Source organism: Heterodontus francisci, chromosome 23, assembly GCF_036365525.1.
Source record: "Heterodontus francisci isolate sHetFra1 chromosome 23, sHetFra1.hap1, whole genome shotgun sequence".
In the NCBI taxonomy this organism is placed as follows: Eukaryota; Metazoa; Chordata; class Chondrichthyes; order Heterodontiformes; family Heterodontidae; genus Heterodontus; species Heterodontus francisci.
In genome coordinates, this window is record NC_090393.1 from 36,658,917 (window position 1) to 36,675,849 (window position 16,933).

The 16,933-nt window shown below is 40.5% G+C and overlaps 1 protein-coding gene across 1 annotated transcript in view; it reads right to left on the reverse strand.

Moving 5' to 3' along the window:
• The window catches only part of aacs (acetoacetyl-CoA synthetase), a 150,994-nt gene that overhangs the window by 97,768 nt on the left and 36,293 nt on the right, over window positions 1-16,933 (reverse strand). The window contains exon 5 of the mRNA XM_068055069.1: window positions 5,620-5,717. Coding sequence (XP_067911170.1) covers window positions 5,620-5,717 — 98 coding nt within the window. The remainder of the gene's footprint in view (window positions 1-5,619; window positions 5,718-16,933) is intronic.

Consider the following 16,933-nt stretch of genomic DNA (forward strand, 5'->3'; position numbering starts at 1 on the left):
TTTGCTCACGCTCCTGTGAAGCACCTTGGGATATTTTACTACGTTAAAAGGAGCTATATAACTGTAGTACCCAACAAAATCATTCCTGCACTTCTAATCTATTACTATATTACATACCATTATTGGCACACAAGCAGAGTAGCAAGATAGAGGCATACTGCAATTTTTATTGCTACAGAAACAGAAAAGGAATAGCATCGTATTAAAATCTCAGTAGATTTTAACCACATATCTGAAGAAAACTTTCTCCATGTATTCATTCTTGCCTCTTAAGATAAAGATACAAATTAAAAACTATCACTATGCTTATCAAGCAATGCAAAACAAATTCAGTTTCTGATATCCTTGCTATCTTTAAATTTTGCCTTTGTGGATGGTTAAAATTTAAATGACTAGAGCTGTACACAATGTACTTACACATTTACAGAACACAGGTGTTAACAATTTGGAGTTCTGACAAATAAATGCAGCAAACTTCACCATAACTAATCAAATATTTCAGACTTTCAAAAGCTAGACCTGCTTATCTGAATGAAATGGGAATTATTTGAAGAGAACCCCAGGTGGCAGACTACAGCAGTACAAGTCAAAATTCTTTCATTTAAAACACTAAAATCCTATTTTGAAAAACTAACATGTGTAATTCATTATCCCACCAACGTTGCAACAAGGGGCTTGACTGTAAGATAGGGATAATTCAGTTGATTTTTACTTGGTGAAACAAGACACAAATCAGTTGACAGCGAAGGTTAAAAGTCTGTCTACACCCCTCCTCAATCTTCACATAAACCAGTCTTTTTAATAGAGGAACTATGAATATATTTGCTGCTCAATTTATACGATCCAACTTCCTTATGTACATTGCTTAGGTTTTCTGAAGAGCACAGTACATATTTAAAGTCATACTTGGTAGTTGGACACATTATTAGTGCAGTAAACAAGTGTCTCTGGCTTATCAATCTGAAAGGAGTTAAATAGCAGTAGCTCAATAATAGATTCCACAGATGTCATATTTTGCTGGCAATTACAACTAACAAAGTACCCACTTACTTTTTGCTAACAACTGAAGGAAGATGCTTGAGTGCTTGAGGCTGTAAGCAGTAAGTCTGAGAAATAAACAATGGTGGATATGAAAGCTTCACTAAGATCATGGAAAAGATCTGGGGTTATTGTTGTTGAAGCAACTTCAACAACCCTCATCATAAATATAACCTTTCAGAAAGCTGGTTATATCAGAATGGAGTTTTTCAGTCTTAGGCCTAGGTCTTCAGCTGCTTCATAATGATCTTGCCTCCAACTGAAGGTCAAACGTGGGTATGTTCGCTGATGATTGCATAATGTTCAACACCATTCGCGACACCTCAGATACTGAAGCAGCCCATGTCCATATGCAGCAAGACCTGGACAACATTCAGGGTTGGGCTGATGAGTGTCAAGTAACATTCAGGCCACACAAGTGCCAGGCAATGACCATCTCAAACAAGAGAATCTAACCATCTCCCCTTGACGATCAATGGCATTACCATCACTGAATCCCCCATCATCAACATCCTGGGGGTCACCATTGACCAGAAACTGAACTGGACCAGCCACATAAATACCTTGGCTATAAGAGCAAGTCAGAGGCTGGGAATTCTGCAGGGAGTAACTCACCTCCTGTCTCCCCAATGCCTGTCCACCATCTACAAGGCACAAGTCAGGAGTGTGATGGAACACTCTCCACTTGCCTGGACGAGAGCAGCTCCAACATTCAAGAAGCTCGACATCATCCAGGACAAAGCAGCCCGCTTGACTGGCACCCTATCCACTCCTTTAACATTCACTCCCTTCACCAATGACGCACAGTGGCAGCAGTGTGTACCATCTACAAGATACAGTGCAGCAACTCACCAAGGCTCCTTCAACAGCACCATCTAAACCCGTGACCTCTACGACATGGAAGGACAAGGGCAGCAGATGCATGGGAACACCACCACCTGCAAAATCCCCTCTCAGCCACACACCATCTTGACTTAGAACCAAATCACCGTTCCTTCACTGCCACTGGGTCAAAATCCTGGGACTCCCTTCCTAACAGCACTGTTGGTATACCTCCACCACAAGGACTGCAGCAGTTCAAGAAGGCAGCTCACCACCACCTTCTCAAGGGCAATAAATGCTGGCCTAGCCAGTGTTGCCCACATCCCCTGAACAAATTTAAAAAAAATTAAAGCCTCAAGTCACTTTGTTGTGCCACTAATTAGCAAAGGCACTAATTGCCTGGTCAGTTTTCCTTGCCACAGGTGACTTTTACTCAATTAACATACCATTGAGAACTCTTTTCTCTCCCAACAATTTTCTGAACGTATCAGTGAAAAGGTACACCATGTGCAGTGGATGTGACAAAGACACACAGATCAGGAACATTCAGGTTGCAACCTGGTCTGTGCAGAGCTGACAAATTTCTGTTGTAGAATCATTAAGGGTTGGTATTATTTATGCTTAGTGTTTCTTTTTGGTCCAGGATTGTGAAAGTCAAGGTTCCTTCTTCGAACACTAGCCAGTAACCCCAAGCTGATGATCACTTATGTGGATATTAGAAGAGGACGAAAGTCGAATCAGCTGTAAGGGCCCACACTGTTAATTATCCCAGTAACACTTGCTGTCCAAGTTCATGCATGAAGTACCAGTAAGATAGTGCATTATACCCCAAAACAAGTCACCACCTTCAGGAGCCCAGAGGACAAGGAGAGAGAGGCCGTTACATAACTTTCTCATTTGCAACCTGTGTCGACATATTGGCAAAATACAGGAGGTATTACAGGAGCAGTGTAAAAAGAAAATGATTTCACAAGACTTGACTCCCTCCCAAATGCTACAACAATAGATGTGGTTCAGCAAATCCAGTGCCATAACACAACACAATGCATGATACTGTGACAAAATAAAAGCAAATATACTGAAGTCAACTGATCTAATCTTTACATGAAGTGAGATTTTCAAACTCAATTACAACTTGCTTATTTAGCACCTTTAAATGTAGAAAATTGTCCCAAAGCAACTCATGGGGAATAAGGTAAAAGTTACCATTCATAAATGCAAGGTGACTGCAATTGTTCTATATTGTATTAAGCAAACAAGAAACCAAAAAAAAAAAACCAATGACACAAAGGTAGCCAGCATTGTAAACAGCGTAGGAAGCATAAAATTACATAGATATTGATGCATTAAGTGAATGGGCAAGATTGTGGCAAATAGATTTCAATGTAGGCAAATGTGAGGCCATCCACTTTGGGCCTAAAAAGGACAGAACAGAATTCTTTCTAAATAGAGAAAAGCCAGAAACTGGGGAAGTTGAAAAGATTTATGACTCCAGGTATACAGATCATTAAAATGTCATGAAGAGGTGCAAAAAAATAATCAGAAAGGCTAATGGAATGCTGTCCTTTATATCTAGAGGACTAGAAAACAAGGGGATAAATGTCTTGCTTCAGCTATAGAAAGCCCTGGTCAGACAACACCCGGAGCACTGTAAGCAATTCTGCACACAACACTTTAGCAAGGATATACAGGCCTTGGAGGGAGTGCAGTGTAGATTTACCAGAATGATACCTGGACTCCAAGGGTTAAATTATATGGGGAGATTACAGAAACTGCAGTTGTGTTTCCTGTGATTTAGAAGGAATGATTTGATCAAAGTTTTCAAGATATTAAGGGGAACAGATAGGGTACAAAGAGAGGAACTATTTCCACCGGTTGGGGAGTCTAAAAATTACAGCCAGACCTTTCAGGAGTGAAATTAGGAAACGCTTTGACAAGCAAAGGGTGGTAGAAGTTCGGAACTCTTTTCTGCAAACAGCAATTGATGCCAGATCCATTGTAAATTTTAAATCTGAGATTGATAGATTTTTGTTATCCAAAATATTAAGGAAAGTGAGGCAAAGGTAGGTTTATGGAGTTAGGTCACAGATCAGCCATGATCTCATTGAATGGTGAAACAGACTCAAGGGGTTAATGGCCTCCTCCTATGCCTGCATTCTTAAGCAAAGAATATCCTAAGAATAGTCAGTGATCATGAATAAAAACTAGCTAGCCGTGAAAACATCAATTATTCAGTTAAATGAAATTTTTGAGATTCTCTGGTTTTAGATAGGAAACTCTGCTTAAGCATGAGTATTTGCAAACTATGTCAAAGCATAATTGAACTCACTTTTAAATTTCAGAGAAATTGGATAAATTTTAACCAGCAGGTGGCATGCTCTTCATTTCATGTAAAAGTAACAATCGCTGGTGTATCTGCTTGCAACAAGACCCATTTGTGTAACACAAAAAATGAATCACATTTTTAAAAAATGTATATTACAGGATTATTTAGCCTACAGACATAGTCTAAGGACGGAGTACGCAAAGTACTAGCTTCTCAAGTAACATGCCCAACATCCATTTCTTTATAGATGATGTTGGCAATTAAGATCCAGTGGCAGTTAATAGTTGACCAGCCATTTTTGAAATTGATGCATGCATCATTATGCAAATATTTAACAAAGGCACTTCAACTGAAGACGAGTTCTCAATTCTTGTATTATGTTGAAACTATGGAATAAAGCTGTCCCTCAGTGAGTAGCTGAGCCATTGCTCCTAGAAAGGGACATGGCTTGGTTTCAAGTCTCTGCTCAATTCGCTTAATGCTGACAGGTTGATAACTGGAGGTACTACTGTTGGCCTCAGCACCCATGTGTTTGGTAGAGAACGGGAGATAAAGAAGGGGAAACAACGAAGTCCTCCCTCCCGATAATTATCCATTGACTTCTGCTGGGATGGGACTGCCTGGCAAGATCAGGTTACCTTCGATGTATTCCCTGAAGCCCAAAAGACTGATACTCTGGCTCACATCCATTTGGCTGATATATATGACGGGAACCAGTGTCTGCAGATCTGTATCCCAGAAGCTGTCAACATTTCCAGAAGAGTAGGGAGGGGTAAGAAAAAAAATTAAATCCAAAGCAGATGTCATTAAGTGTGTACAGACAGATCTTGTGCAATGCTTATAGCGCAATCAACATAGAGATTCCAAGCAAATGTGGGATCTGGAAGACCTTTACAAAAATTACATGATGCACGTTACAAAAAAGACTTAGATTTACATAGTACCTTTCATGACCACAGGACGTCCACAAAGCATTATCCAGCCAATTAAGTACTTTTGAAGTGTAGTCACTGTTGTAATGTAGGAAACACAGCAGCCAATTTGCACATAGCAAACTCCCACAAACAGCAATGTGATAATGACCAGATAATCAGTTTTTTGTGATGTTGCTTGAGAGATAAATATCGGCCAGAACACCTGGGATGATTCCCTTGCTCTTTATTGAAATAGTGCCATGGGATCTTTTACATCCACCTGAGAGGGTAGAAGGGAGTCTTGGTTTAATGCCTCATCCAAAAGTCAACACCTCCAATACTCCCCTGGCACTGCACTGGAGTGTCAGCCTTGATTTCTGTGCTCAAGTCCTGGGGGCTTGAACCCACAATCTTCTGATTCAGTAATGAGTGCGCTACCAACAGAGCCACAGCTGACACAATTATCAGGTCCATTTGGAACCAAGGGATTTGAGCCAATCATACATGTATATTACTTACATTTACACCAAAATCTGGAGCAGTTGCACTCCAAATGGCACCAATACTGGCTGTTGCTAACATGGCTTCAACTGCATGAATACCGTTTGGCAGATAACCTGTAATGAAATGAAACAACTTTTAGACAAAAAAGTACTTAAAACCCTCACCCTACTGAAAAAATTAGCATTTATATAAAAGCAAAATAATGCGGATGCTGGAAATCTGGACTAAAAACAAAGTGCTGGAAATACTCAGCAGGTCTGGCAGCATCTGTGGAGAGAGAAACAGAGTTAACGTTTCAAGTCTGTGACCTTTCGTCAGAACTCTAATGAAAGGTCACAGACCTGAAACGTTAACAGTTTCTCTCTCCACAAATGCTGAGAGACCTGCTGAGTATTTCCAGCAATATCTGTTTTTATTGCATTTATATAGCTGCTTTCACTACCTCAGGTGGTTCCAAAGTTTTTTTTTTTACAGCCAATGCATTTCTTTTGAAATGTTGTCAGTGTTATGCAAGCAAACATGGTGGCTAATTTGTGCAAAGAAAGATACCACAAACAGCATTATGATAAATGCCCATGCAATTTGCTTCAGCAGTGTTGCTTGAGGCTTCGACACTGAGAGAGCTTCCCTGCTCTTCTTTAAATAACAGCATCGCTACCTGAGCAGCCAGACAGTTGGTTTAATATCTTATCCAAAAGCCAGCACCTCCAGCAATGCAGCATTCTGTTATGACCAGGTGAGGAAGGGATCGAGGGCTCCCCTCCTGGCCTTTTCCTGGTTTAGCCATAATAGCCTTTAACTTTTAACAGTGTTTTTAGCTTTCCCTCAGTGAGTCCTTGCTCACAGCTCTCTAATAGTAATTGTAAAGAAATCAACCAGACAGATTTTCTCAGATTTAAGCAAGAACGGTGTAAGTTTATTAAGCTTAAAACTCTAACTCAGTTAAAACTACTAAGAATACGCGATGCGACCACGCTAGCACGCATATGCAATAAATACACACAAATAGATACAGAGGAGGAGAAAGAATTAATGGGGGGGGGGAAGGTTTGAGGTAGTAGATGGAATTCAGTTACTGGTTTTGGGTTGGATGTAAAGTCTTTGAAGTTAAGTCTTGCAGTTCTCGTTGGGGCCCAGTGCACACTTTCAGACTTGTTTCGCTGGTACCAGAAGGTTGCAAGTGGGTCATCTGTCTTGAGGCTTAAATTACTTTCGTGGGTCCCTGGAACTTTGCGTGAGAGAGAGAGAGAAAAAGAAAGAAAGAAAGAGAACGAGCGAGCGAGAGAGGTGCTCTCTTCTTGAAGTTCAAATGCAGTCTGTCTCAAAACTTTTCTGTGAGCACAATTCAATTAACCCCAGGTTGGCCAACAGGTTAGTCATGTGACTAGCTCCTTGTCTGAAACAGCCTCACCTGCAAGGTTTGTGGATTCCTGAGAGCTTACCAGGGGCGGGGGGGGCTTGGTGGGGGTTGGTGGAATACTGGATCTTACAGAGACAATGACTCTCAATGACTTTTCATCATCGCTATTGACAAAACCCACCTGCCTAATTGAATCAGGGAGCACTCCCATTGTCTCTCTAGGCAACTGTCTCTCTGAATGCAAATGTGCAGCCATGTTTTCAACCACTATGTGTTTTTTTTTTAAACAAGTTATGTTCAATGTCCAGTAACAGTTCAAATAGTGTCCCATATGATGAAATTAATATGTTTCCATTTGGCTGGTGTGATTTCTGTCTCACAAGGGCACTTGTGACTATGTATTGGTATACTTGAAGACTATGTATTGGTATACGACTGGCAGAAATAATAAGTCTCTTTATTTTTCCACAAAGAGAAATTGAACACGAAGTATCGAATTTCACAAGCCGTGCAATCCATACTTCTCTATGGCACTACATGAAGATTAATTTAATTCAATGAAACTTAAGGATTGCATAACTTGGAGACTATAAGATATGACTTCTATAAACTCTCTTTACAGTTTCGTTTTTTGACATAAAAATGGCCCAGAATAAATTCCAAACAATAATACTGATGCAATATTCCCCAGTTATACAACATATTATTTACAACTCGCAGTATCAGTATCTCTCCGTATGCAAGGTAACTGGATAATGAGCAATTTTGTTCACCCTTGCGGTAAAGGCCGGCTACCTGACCCAAAGTTCGGGACGGGCCACACTTCCGGGTCGGGCATTCGGGCTCGGGTCAGGTCATGCTCCATCACCACCTCCGGTAAGTGGCTCCACTGTTAATTTACGTTTTGGACTTGAAAGGTGGTTTTGTTACAGTTATTTTAAGCTTGTGCAGGTAAGCAACAAAGTGAAAAATGGAAGGTAGGTTAACTGATGGTCGGGTCGGATAGGGCGTGGGAAAAATTGAAAAGGACTCAGGCCAGGAAGGGCTTGGGGTCGGATGTGGTTCTGTCGGGCTCGGGTAGGGTTTCATTTGCAGACCCGAGCCAGCCTTTACTTTGCGGCACTCTCCCTATTTGAATAATGCCCTACATAGATTACCACATTGGTGAAGATGGTAAACATGTTGCATTTCATGAAATATGTGACTCCCTTTAACAAACAGCTTTCATCAACATCAAGAGAATGTTTTATTAGTCAGTGTGAAGAAAACAGGTCAAGACTAACAGCATTAAAAAAGGGCTAAAGTATGGTTGAGGAATTTTAAAAGCCTTCTTGTCGTGTTTATAATGTCAGACATTTTACTGCAAGACATATATAGAACTTCAAAGCATTTTACAAATGAAGCAATGAGCTTTAATCAAAATGCTCAATTCAGCATTGATAATGTCACTACCTGAATACATAACGGAGCTGACAAACGGGGAGAAACATTGATGTTGCAGAGGAACTGCCTGGCTAACTCTTAAAGCCCTCCTTAGCCTCCAACAAGTAATGATTGAAGACTTTTCAAGGAATAGCATTAAAGAAATTGCAAATATTCTTATTTCAGGCATCAGAAAATGTTAATAAGTATGCAAAAGATTAGTCTATTGGAAATCAAAACTCAACGGGCTGGGTTTTAAAGCCCCTCCACCTTTGGGAATGGCGGCAGGGGGACAATTAAGATCGGTGCGGCAGACACACGGCACCGACCCAGACAGAGACAGGCCATGCAAATGAGCCGCGCATTTTTTTTTACATCCGCCGCCTACTTCAGACAGCAGACTCTTAAAATGCAGCCCAACGTGTCACTCTTGGTTGCACCTCTTCCAAGTTATTGCAGGTAGTTGCAAGTAGCTGCTTCTTGGAAACGATGTAGTCAAAAGCAAGTCAGTTCTATCAGAGATCCCACTCAATAGATGGGCCAGTTGTGTTATTCATTTGCAGTGGAGCCTCCCTAAAGAAGGTAACTATATTTTCCTCTCACACGAACACAAAAAAAAGCAAGCAATGTGACCCTGTGCCTCCGAAACCAAAAAAGAAAATGTGGTCGTTTACATCTATTGAGAGCGCTCATTATTTTGAGTTCAACATTCGCAGCTTTTTGCCAGTCAAAACTGGGACTCAGCCAGCCAACTGCAGTGTTAAATAAATTATTGACCTCTCCACCTATTGCATGATCTAAAAGTTTATGTACGAGAACAGAACAGCACTGGTGACTGAATAAATGTATAGATGCAAAATGCCAATAAAACATTTGATTTTGAGGAATGATATTACTTCCCTCCAATATTTTTACTTTCATACAGCAAATTGTCAGTCCCCCCCCCACCCCCCCCCCCCCCCACCCCGAAGAAACTGTTCTACTTATCACATGCACAGCAATGATCCTAGAAGTGCAACAATACTACAAGTCCTCTAGCGGACATGTTAAAACATACAAATTTAAAGGGAAAAGAGATTAAAAAGGATACAGTCAAATTATCACGTCAAACCAGTTCCAACAAAGTGTCAACATCCCAAACACATGAAGTAACTTTTAAGGTGTTAACTGACCTGCAATTCCACCATTTCCTGGCTTTATTTCAGATTTCTAGTATTCATCTGTATTTTTTAAAAAGGGCAAACCAATTATATTTCCCTGCTAAACAACTAAAGTTGTTACCAACTATTTTTATAAATAGTTCATTAAAATTAGTATTTTGATACAGTTTATATGCACTTAAGCCAAGAGTAAGGCAACCAACAAGTGCTATTTGATGGTCAATTTCTCTGATTCTTAAATATTCATAAAAACATACAATAACACAGTTCAATTGAACTATATGAAGGAAAAGAGCGCACATTTTAAAAAGCTGAAGAGACTTGCAGATACCCAGATCACATGCTATCACATGAAAATGTGTTCTCTCCTACAGACGTCAACCGAAAGAGGGTGCGACCTATACCAAATTTAATGGTGTTAAGAATGGAAAATAATTTGATTACTTTGGGAGTTTCACAATCTGAATCCCGTTTAAAGGCTGGTGTAAAAAAACAAATTACCAAACATGATCAATTCAATTATTTTCAATAATTCAATGATTTTCTTTTCATGATTAATTTTGAGCACTAGGATACCTGCAGTTTGAACAGTTACTGATTTTAAGACTGTGGGAGAAATTAATCAGCAACACTACTGAAAAGCATTACTAAAGCTCCCTGAATTATTGATCAACATCACGGATATATTCAAGCCCTCTCACAGAGTTGTCATCAGTAATTCCCCCAGCTGGTTCCTCCAAAGAAATGGCACTCAACATTTAAAATGAGAAGCAGGTTATATTTCTGAAAAAAATGCAACTTACTTTTATAATCATCAGGAAAACACCTTAAACAAATCGTCATTTCCATGAGGCTAAACCATAGCCCTTACAGTTAATACTCAAATCCATTAGAGCAATCAGGTTTAAGTCAAGAACTTCAAATTTCAGAAGCACAGATCTTAAAGCAAATTTAAAAGGCGTAACAGTGTTTGTAATTATACGTGAACACAAGAACAAAATAATTCAGATATCTCCTGAAAGCTGGATTTAAGATCAGAAACAGTTCCGCGGCAAGGATTGGCTGTTGCACTGTCAAAATGTATCTTATCTCAAATGATTATTTCATACCCATAATGCCCAGAGCATTTCTCCTTCACTTACACATTCTCAGCATTTTTGACTAGCAGACAACAAGACTTCAGAATCACTGTAATGAAGATGTAGTTTCAGCATCTTGCACATTATAATGAGTAAGATCTTAATCCTGTTTTCAAGAGATTCCTCTCAAAACAAAACCAATTTCTCTATTACTACATTTTTAATACACAACTGTCAATTTTTGAACATTAGTGGTGAATAACTGACTTCACTTCTAAATGTAAGTCTTTTTCAATTGCCAGTTTTATTGGTAGTTTTATTCAGTAGCACATGAACGTGCTGACCTGGAAATGGCAAAAGGTGGCAAACTTTAATTAATTAATCATAACAGAAAAAGAGTTCAAATAGCTGGGACTCTGCCAATTTAGATGTGGGAAGGAATCTGAAGCTCAAGTCCAGGGAAAAGAAGCTCTCAGCTTTCAGTTGGACTATTCCGTCGCACATCCCATCATTCTGTAATTGTTCTCATGGGAACCACATCTATAGTCAGCTGAGGATGTGTTAGTTCAGCAGATTACAATGGAGTATGAAAGTAGTACATCTTCCCACTCACCAGAATGTGAAGTGAGATAATGAGCACCTTCCTCTCAATCTCTCTCCTCACTCTCAAGAATGGATCAATTTTAATAAAGGGTTTTATTTAATCTTGCATTATCTTGTTAGTGAACACAGACAGACAACCACAGAGAAAGAGAGAATTAGCAGAGACAAAAAATTTATATATAATTAAAAATCATGAAAGTATTTTTTTTATTTGCTCATGAGATGTGGGCATCACTGGCTAGGCCAGCATTTATTGCCCATCCCTAATTGCCCTTGAACTGAGTCGCTTGCAAGGCAATCTCAGAGGGCATTTAAGAGTCAACCACATTGCTGTGGATCTGGAGTCACATGTAGGCCAGACCAGGTAAGGGCAGCAGATTTCCTTCCCTAAAGAATATTCGTGAACCAGATGGGTTTTTACAATAATCGACAATGGTTTCATGGTCACCATTAGACTAGCTTTTTAATTCCAGATGTATTAATTGAATTCAAATTTCACCATCTGCTGCGGTAGGATTTGAACCCATGCCCCAGAGTACTAGCCTGGGCCTACTCGTCTAGTGACATTACCACTATGCTATCGCCTCCCCAGGTTTTGATATTTACCCTGTTGGTGGCGAAAGGACACTGATTTAAGGTGATCAGCAAAAGAAACAGGCAATTTTTTTTTTTTTTTTTAAAGTGAGTTGTTGTGGCCTGGAACACACAGCCTGAAATGGTGGCGGAAGCAGAAAGCAGAATCAATAGTAACATTTAGGAGAACTGGATAAACATTCGGAGGGACAAAAATTACGGGGCTATGGGTTAAACACAGGAGAGTGGGATTAATTGAAGCAGCTCTATCAAAAGGACTGACACAGGCACAATGAGCTGAGCAGCCTCCTACATTGTGTATCATTCTAACATATCCATGTACCAGCATTCATATCTCTTGCTAGTAGATTATTAAAGCGGAGGTAAGCAGTTTACTGGAGTAGGACACAGCCTTTAACAAACAAGCATTAACTGATAGCAACATACATACACAATCAAGCCCAATATTTGAAGAATAAACCAACAGCATGTGAATAGTCATGGAGATATTTTAATAGTAGTTTAAGGTCATCAGTAGCTGTATAGAAAGAATGTGAATTTTTTATGTTACAACCTAAAAATTCTGTTTGATGTAAACACAATGCCAAAGACTTTAATTGGGCATTAGCCTACTGGTTATGGTACTATACTGGTTGCCCAGAGGTCATGAATCAATTTCCACCATGGAAAATTGTGATATTAAATTTGATAAATCTGCTCATTTGTAAGCAAGCACCAGAAAAATGACCATGAAAGCTGCAGACCATCATTAAAAGAACCAAATTGGTTAACTAACAACCTTCAGGGAAGGGGACTTTGCAATATCACCTGGCTATCACCAGGGGGCATAATTTTAAGGTGATTGGAGGAAGGTTTAGGGGAGATGTCAGAGGTAGGTTCTTTACACAGAGAGTGGTGGGTGCGTGGAATACACTGCCAGCGGTGGTAGTAGAAGCAGATACATTAGGGACATTTAAGCGACTCTTGGATAGGTACATGGATGATAGTAGAATGAAGGGTATGTAGGTAGTTTGATCTTAGAGTAGGTTAAAGGGTCGGCACAACATCGTGGACCGAAGGGCCTGTACTGTGCTGTGTTCTATGTTCTAATATGAGGTTGACCCTTAACATCCTCTGAAACTGTAAAACAATCACTACAAAACAGAACAATATTGGATTAATCGATTGGCATAGACTGAAGGATCAGGACAAGACTCAGACAATCCAAGCTTAGTCCTCCTCAACAATATCTGGAAACTGATGCTCAAGTTGGGAGAGATGCCCCAGACTACTTAAGAACCTGTGTGGACATACTTGCAGTTCCTAACTTTTGGCTACCATCTCAGTGCCCTCAATTCACAATCCCTGAGCATGACCTGTCCCACCAGCAGGATAGAATTCGGGGGTGGGGGGGGGGGGTTGCAAAAACCAAAAGCTTTGTTTCAAAGAGAGGACCAAATCTGGGCAATCAGCTACTGTGAGCCATCACCAGCAGCAACACTGTATATCATCACAAACTCTGGGCTCAACACATCTATTACAGCAAGGTGGAAGGTTAACCTTGGTCAAGGGTAGTGCAGAAAGGCACGCCAGTAGCACTGCCAGGCACATCTTAGAATGAGGCACCTATTTAGTGAAATTACAGCACAAGGCAATCTGTATGTTAAACCCCAAAAGCAGCAGGCTATTGTTAGTTTCCACAACCAACAAATCAAAAGCAAAGGTCTGTAGGTCCACCACATCTGGACAAGAACAGCAACAAACAAAAAGGTAACCAACAGGAGGAGAAAGCTGCATGAATATCCTCAACCATGGTGAAGCCCAGCATGCGAGTGTAACAATCTTCAGCCAAAAATGCAGAGTGAATACTATTCAGCCTCTTCCTGAGGTCCCCCATGTTATGGGTGAGAAAATCCAGCTGATTTGGTACAATCCATGTGACATTAAGAAGCAGCTGGGTATACTGAACAAAAGCGAAGGCTGTGGGCCCCAATTATATTCCATCAATAATGCTGTAGACATGTACACCAGAACTCTTTGGCTACCTAGCCAAGCTCTTTCAGAGTAGCTATGGTACTGGCATCTACGTAGAAGAATGACCAGGTATGTACCAGGTATGTTCTATTCACAAATAGGACAAATCTAACACAGCTAATTACCACCAAATCAGTCTCTTCCCACCCATTCATCAGCAATTAAATAACTAATCATCAACAACAAACTCACCCAATGCTCAGTTTAGATTCAACCAGAACTATTTGGTTCTAAAACACATCACAGATTTGATCCAGAATGGACCCAAGAACTGATTGCCACAGGAAGATGTTCATGGTTGTCAGAAGCCAAGCGTTGCATCCACAGAACATCTCTGCAAGGGTTCCTCCAAGCAGCGTTCTCAGCAAAACCATCTGTCAAAAGATCAAGCTGCTCACTAATGATTCTATAGTGCTCAGTCCATTCACAACTCATCCAGTATATAAGCAGCCAAACCAGCCCACATCATGACCTGGGCTGACAAGTGGCAGCAAGCATTCATGCCATGAAGTACCAAGCAATGACCATCTTGAACAAAGAAAAAGAGCCGAACACCTGCCCATGTCTTCAATATTACCTAGTCCCCCACCATCATGATCCTGAACTGCATTAGCCACATCAACAACACCATGGATACAAGAGCAGGGCAGATGTTCTGTGTCATGTGCCTCACCTCCTGATCCCTAAATGCCTCTCCATCATCTACAAGGCTCAAGTCACAATCATGATGGAATCACTGGCTTTGATGGGTTTCGCCACAACACTCAAGAAGCCTGACTTCATTCAGGACAAACCAGTCTGCTTTACTGGTGCCCTGCAACTGAAAATATCCACCCTCTCCAACACTAGCAGACAATGGCTTCAGTGTGTACTACAGTAATCCACCATGCTAACTTTACCTGTGCCTCCCAGCCCCATGGTCTCCATCATCAAGAAAGACAAGAGCAGCAACATCATGGGAACACCAACACCTGCAAGTTCCCCTTTACATCACACTCTATTCTTACTGGGACATATTCAATTTCTTCGTCATCACTGGATCAAATCATACATTTCCCTAACTAGCACCAAGATCAATAGGACTATGGTAGCTAAAAGGAGAAGGCCCATCACCACTTTCTCAGGGCATTTAAAGATGGACAATAAATATGCAGGTACATAGCAAAAATCCCACAATCTTGCTCCAACAACATGCCTTAACCCAAGTATTGTCCCCACTATGTGCCTCAACACCAAATACACACTTGCATTGACATAACACCTTGCACATCCTCAGGAGCTCCCAAAACACTTTACACCCAATGGTGCATCCACTGTTGCGACGTTGGAAACATTACAATGAGGCCCTTAAAACATACTCCAACCCGAAATATTGCTCCCAAATTATGCTTGTTCCTTCCACTACCCCCAACCAGCATAAGGCACTCCCTTTTGCACTCGAGAGACATTTTACCCCGACATTTTTAATTCCAGTTGAGAAGGGAACAGCTTGGATGTTAGGATGTCCCAAAATGCTTTACAGTCAGTTGTAATGTAGGAAACATGGCAGCCTATTTACGCATAGCAAGCTCCCACAGGCAGTGTTGAGATAATAACCAGGTAATCTGTTTTAGCGCTTTGGTTGAAGAACAAATATTAGCCAGTTTACCAGACAGAACCCTTCTGCTCTTCAAGTAATGCCATGGGTTGTTTTACGTCCATCTGACAGGGCAGAAGGGACCAGAGTTTAACGTGTCATCTGAAAGTTGTCACCTTCGAAAGTGCAGCCATCCCTCAGTACTACCCAGACTATGTGCTGAAATCACTGGAGTGGGACTTAAGCCTACAACCTTCTGGCCCAGAAGGAACAGCACTACCACTAAGCCAAGACTGAGAACTTAATGGCTGATAACACTTTCGTACAAGATTCTCAATGTGTGTAAAAATTGCAGTAGTTTTATGCTGTTAGTTTACATTGATTACAAACTTAGCAAGCTTCTCAAAGTGATGTCACTTCATACCATTGCTGCTTTCAGAGACTTCCCTTTCATCTGTTAACACAACATAGCACACTGACGAAAAAAAAATTGGCAAAACTCCACAAGAGATAGCATTTCATCAAAAGAAAGGGGTGAAGGTTTCAAATTAGGCCTGAATTCAGACCTTAAAATACTGAAATTTTAACTTATTTCTATTTGATCCATCATTCATCCAAAATTGGCCATTTAAAAATGAATCCAGAGCACCTTATATATCTTGCTGTTACCCATCTCTCTACCTCCCCAAAAGCATATTCTTAATTACAGCAGAATTTTACTGTCACACAAGCATTGTTTACATGTGACCGTCAGTTCAGTAGAACAGAAGGTACATGTCCTGTTCAAATGATCCTGTTTGGTACCGTGCCAGCCACCTCAGAGACAAACTTCCTATCCATTTGTAGCAGGCCTTGAATGAACACAATAACTGCATGCATGGAGTGGTCATGTACCTACTCAAATGCTATGAGATGTAACCGTTCTTTTGTAAAGCTACTGTCACCCAAAGTACTAAATGATTATTTTGCGGAGATAGAGCAACTCCATGACCCATGAATTTAAAATTCGCTGCTAAGCAGCTTTAATAGAGATTAGCCTTGAGTAATGCTAATGAGCATGTCTGTTATTTACTTAAACGCACACATCTTTCATTCCTAGTAATGACACCACTGTGCCAGGCCAGGAAACATCAATGCATCTGTGGCTACTCTAATTGGACCTATTTTAACACCGACTGGGTGATATACTACAGTAACTCAGTATGCGCTGTGTCTCACAAGGTTAGCAGAACAGCTTTACAGCAGCTCAGCACTCGTGCATCAACATGAGATCAATTTTATTACTATACTATAGCTCACCAAAGTAGTCAGCATTTTTTCTGCTAGCTTTGTAAAATGGTTAGTGGTAATACACGGATAGTATACTGAAATTGGTCCAGCAATTAGACATGACTTTCATTATGCTGCAAATGGGAGGGTTGTGGGAGAGGAGGAAAATAAAGGGGTAAGAAACAGGAGATTGTTACAACCAGGTGAGGCAGGAGTCTAGGGCTCCCCTCTCAGCCTTTTACTGGTTTGGCCA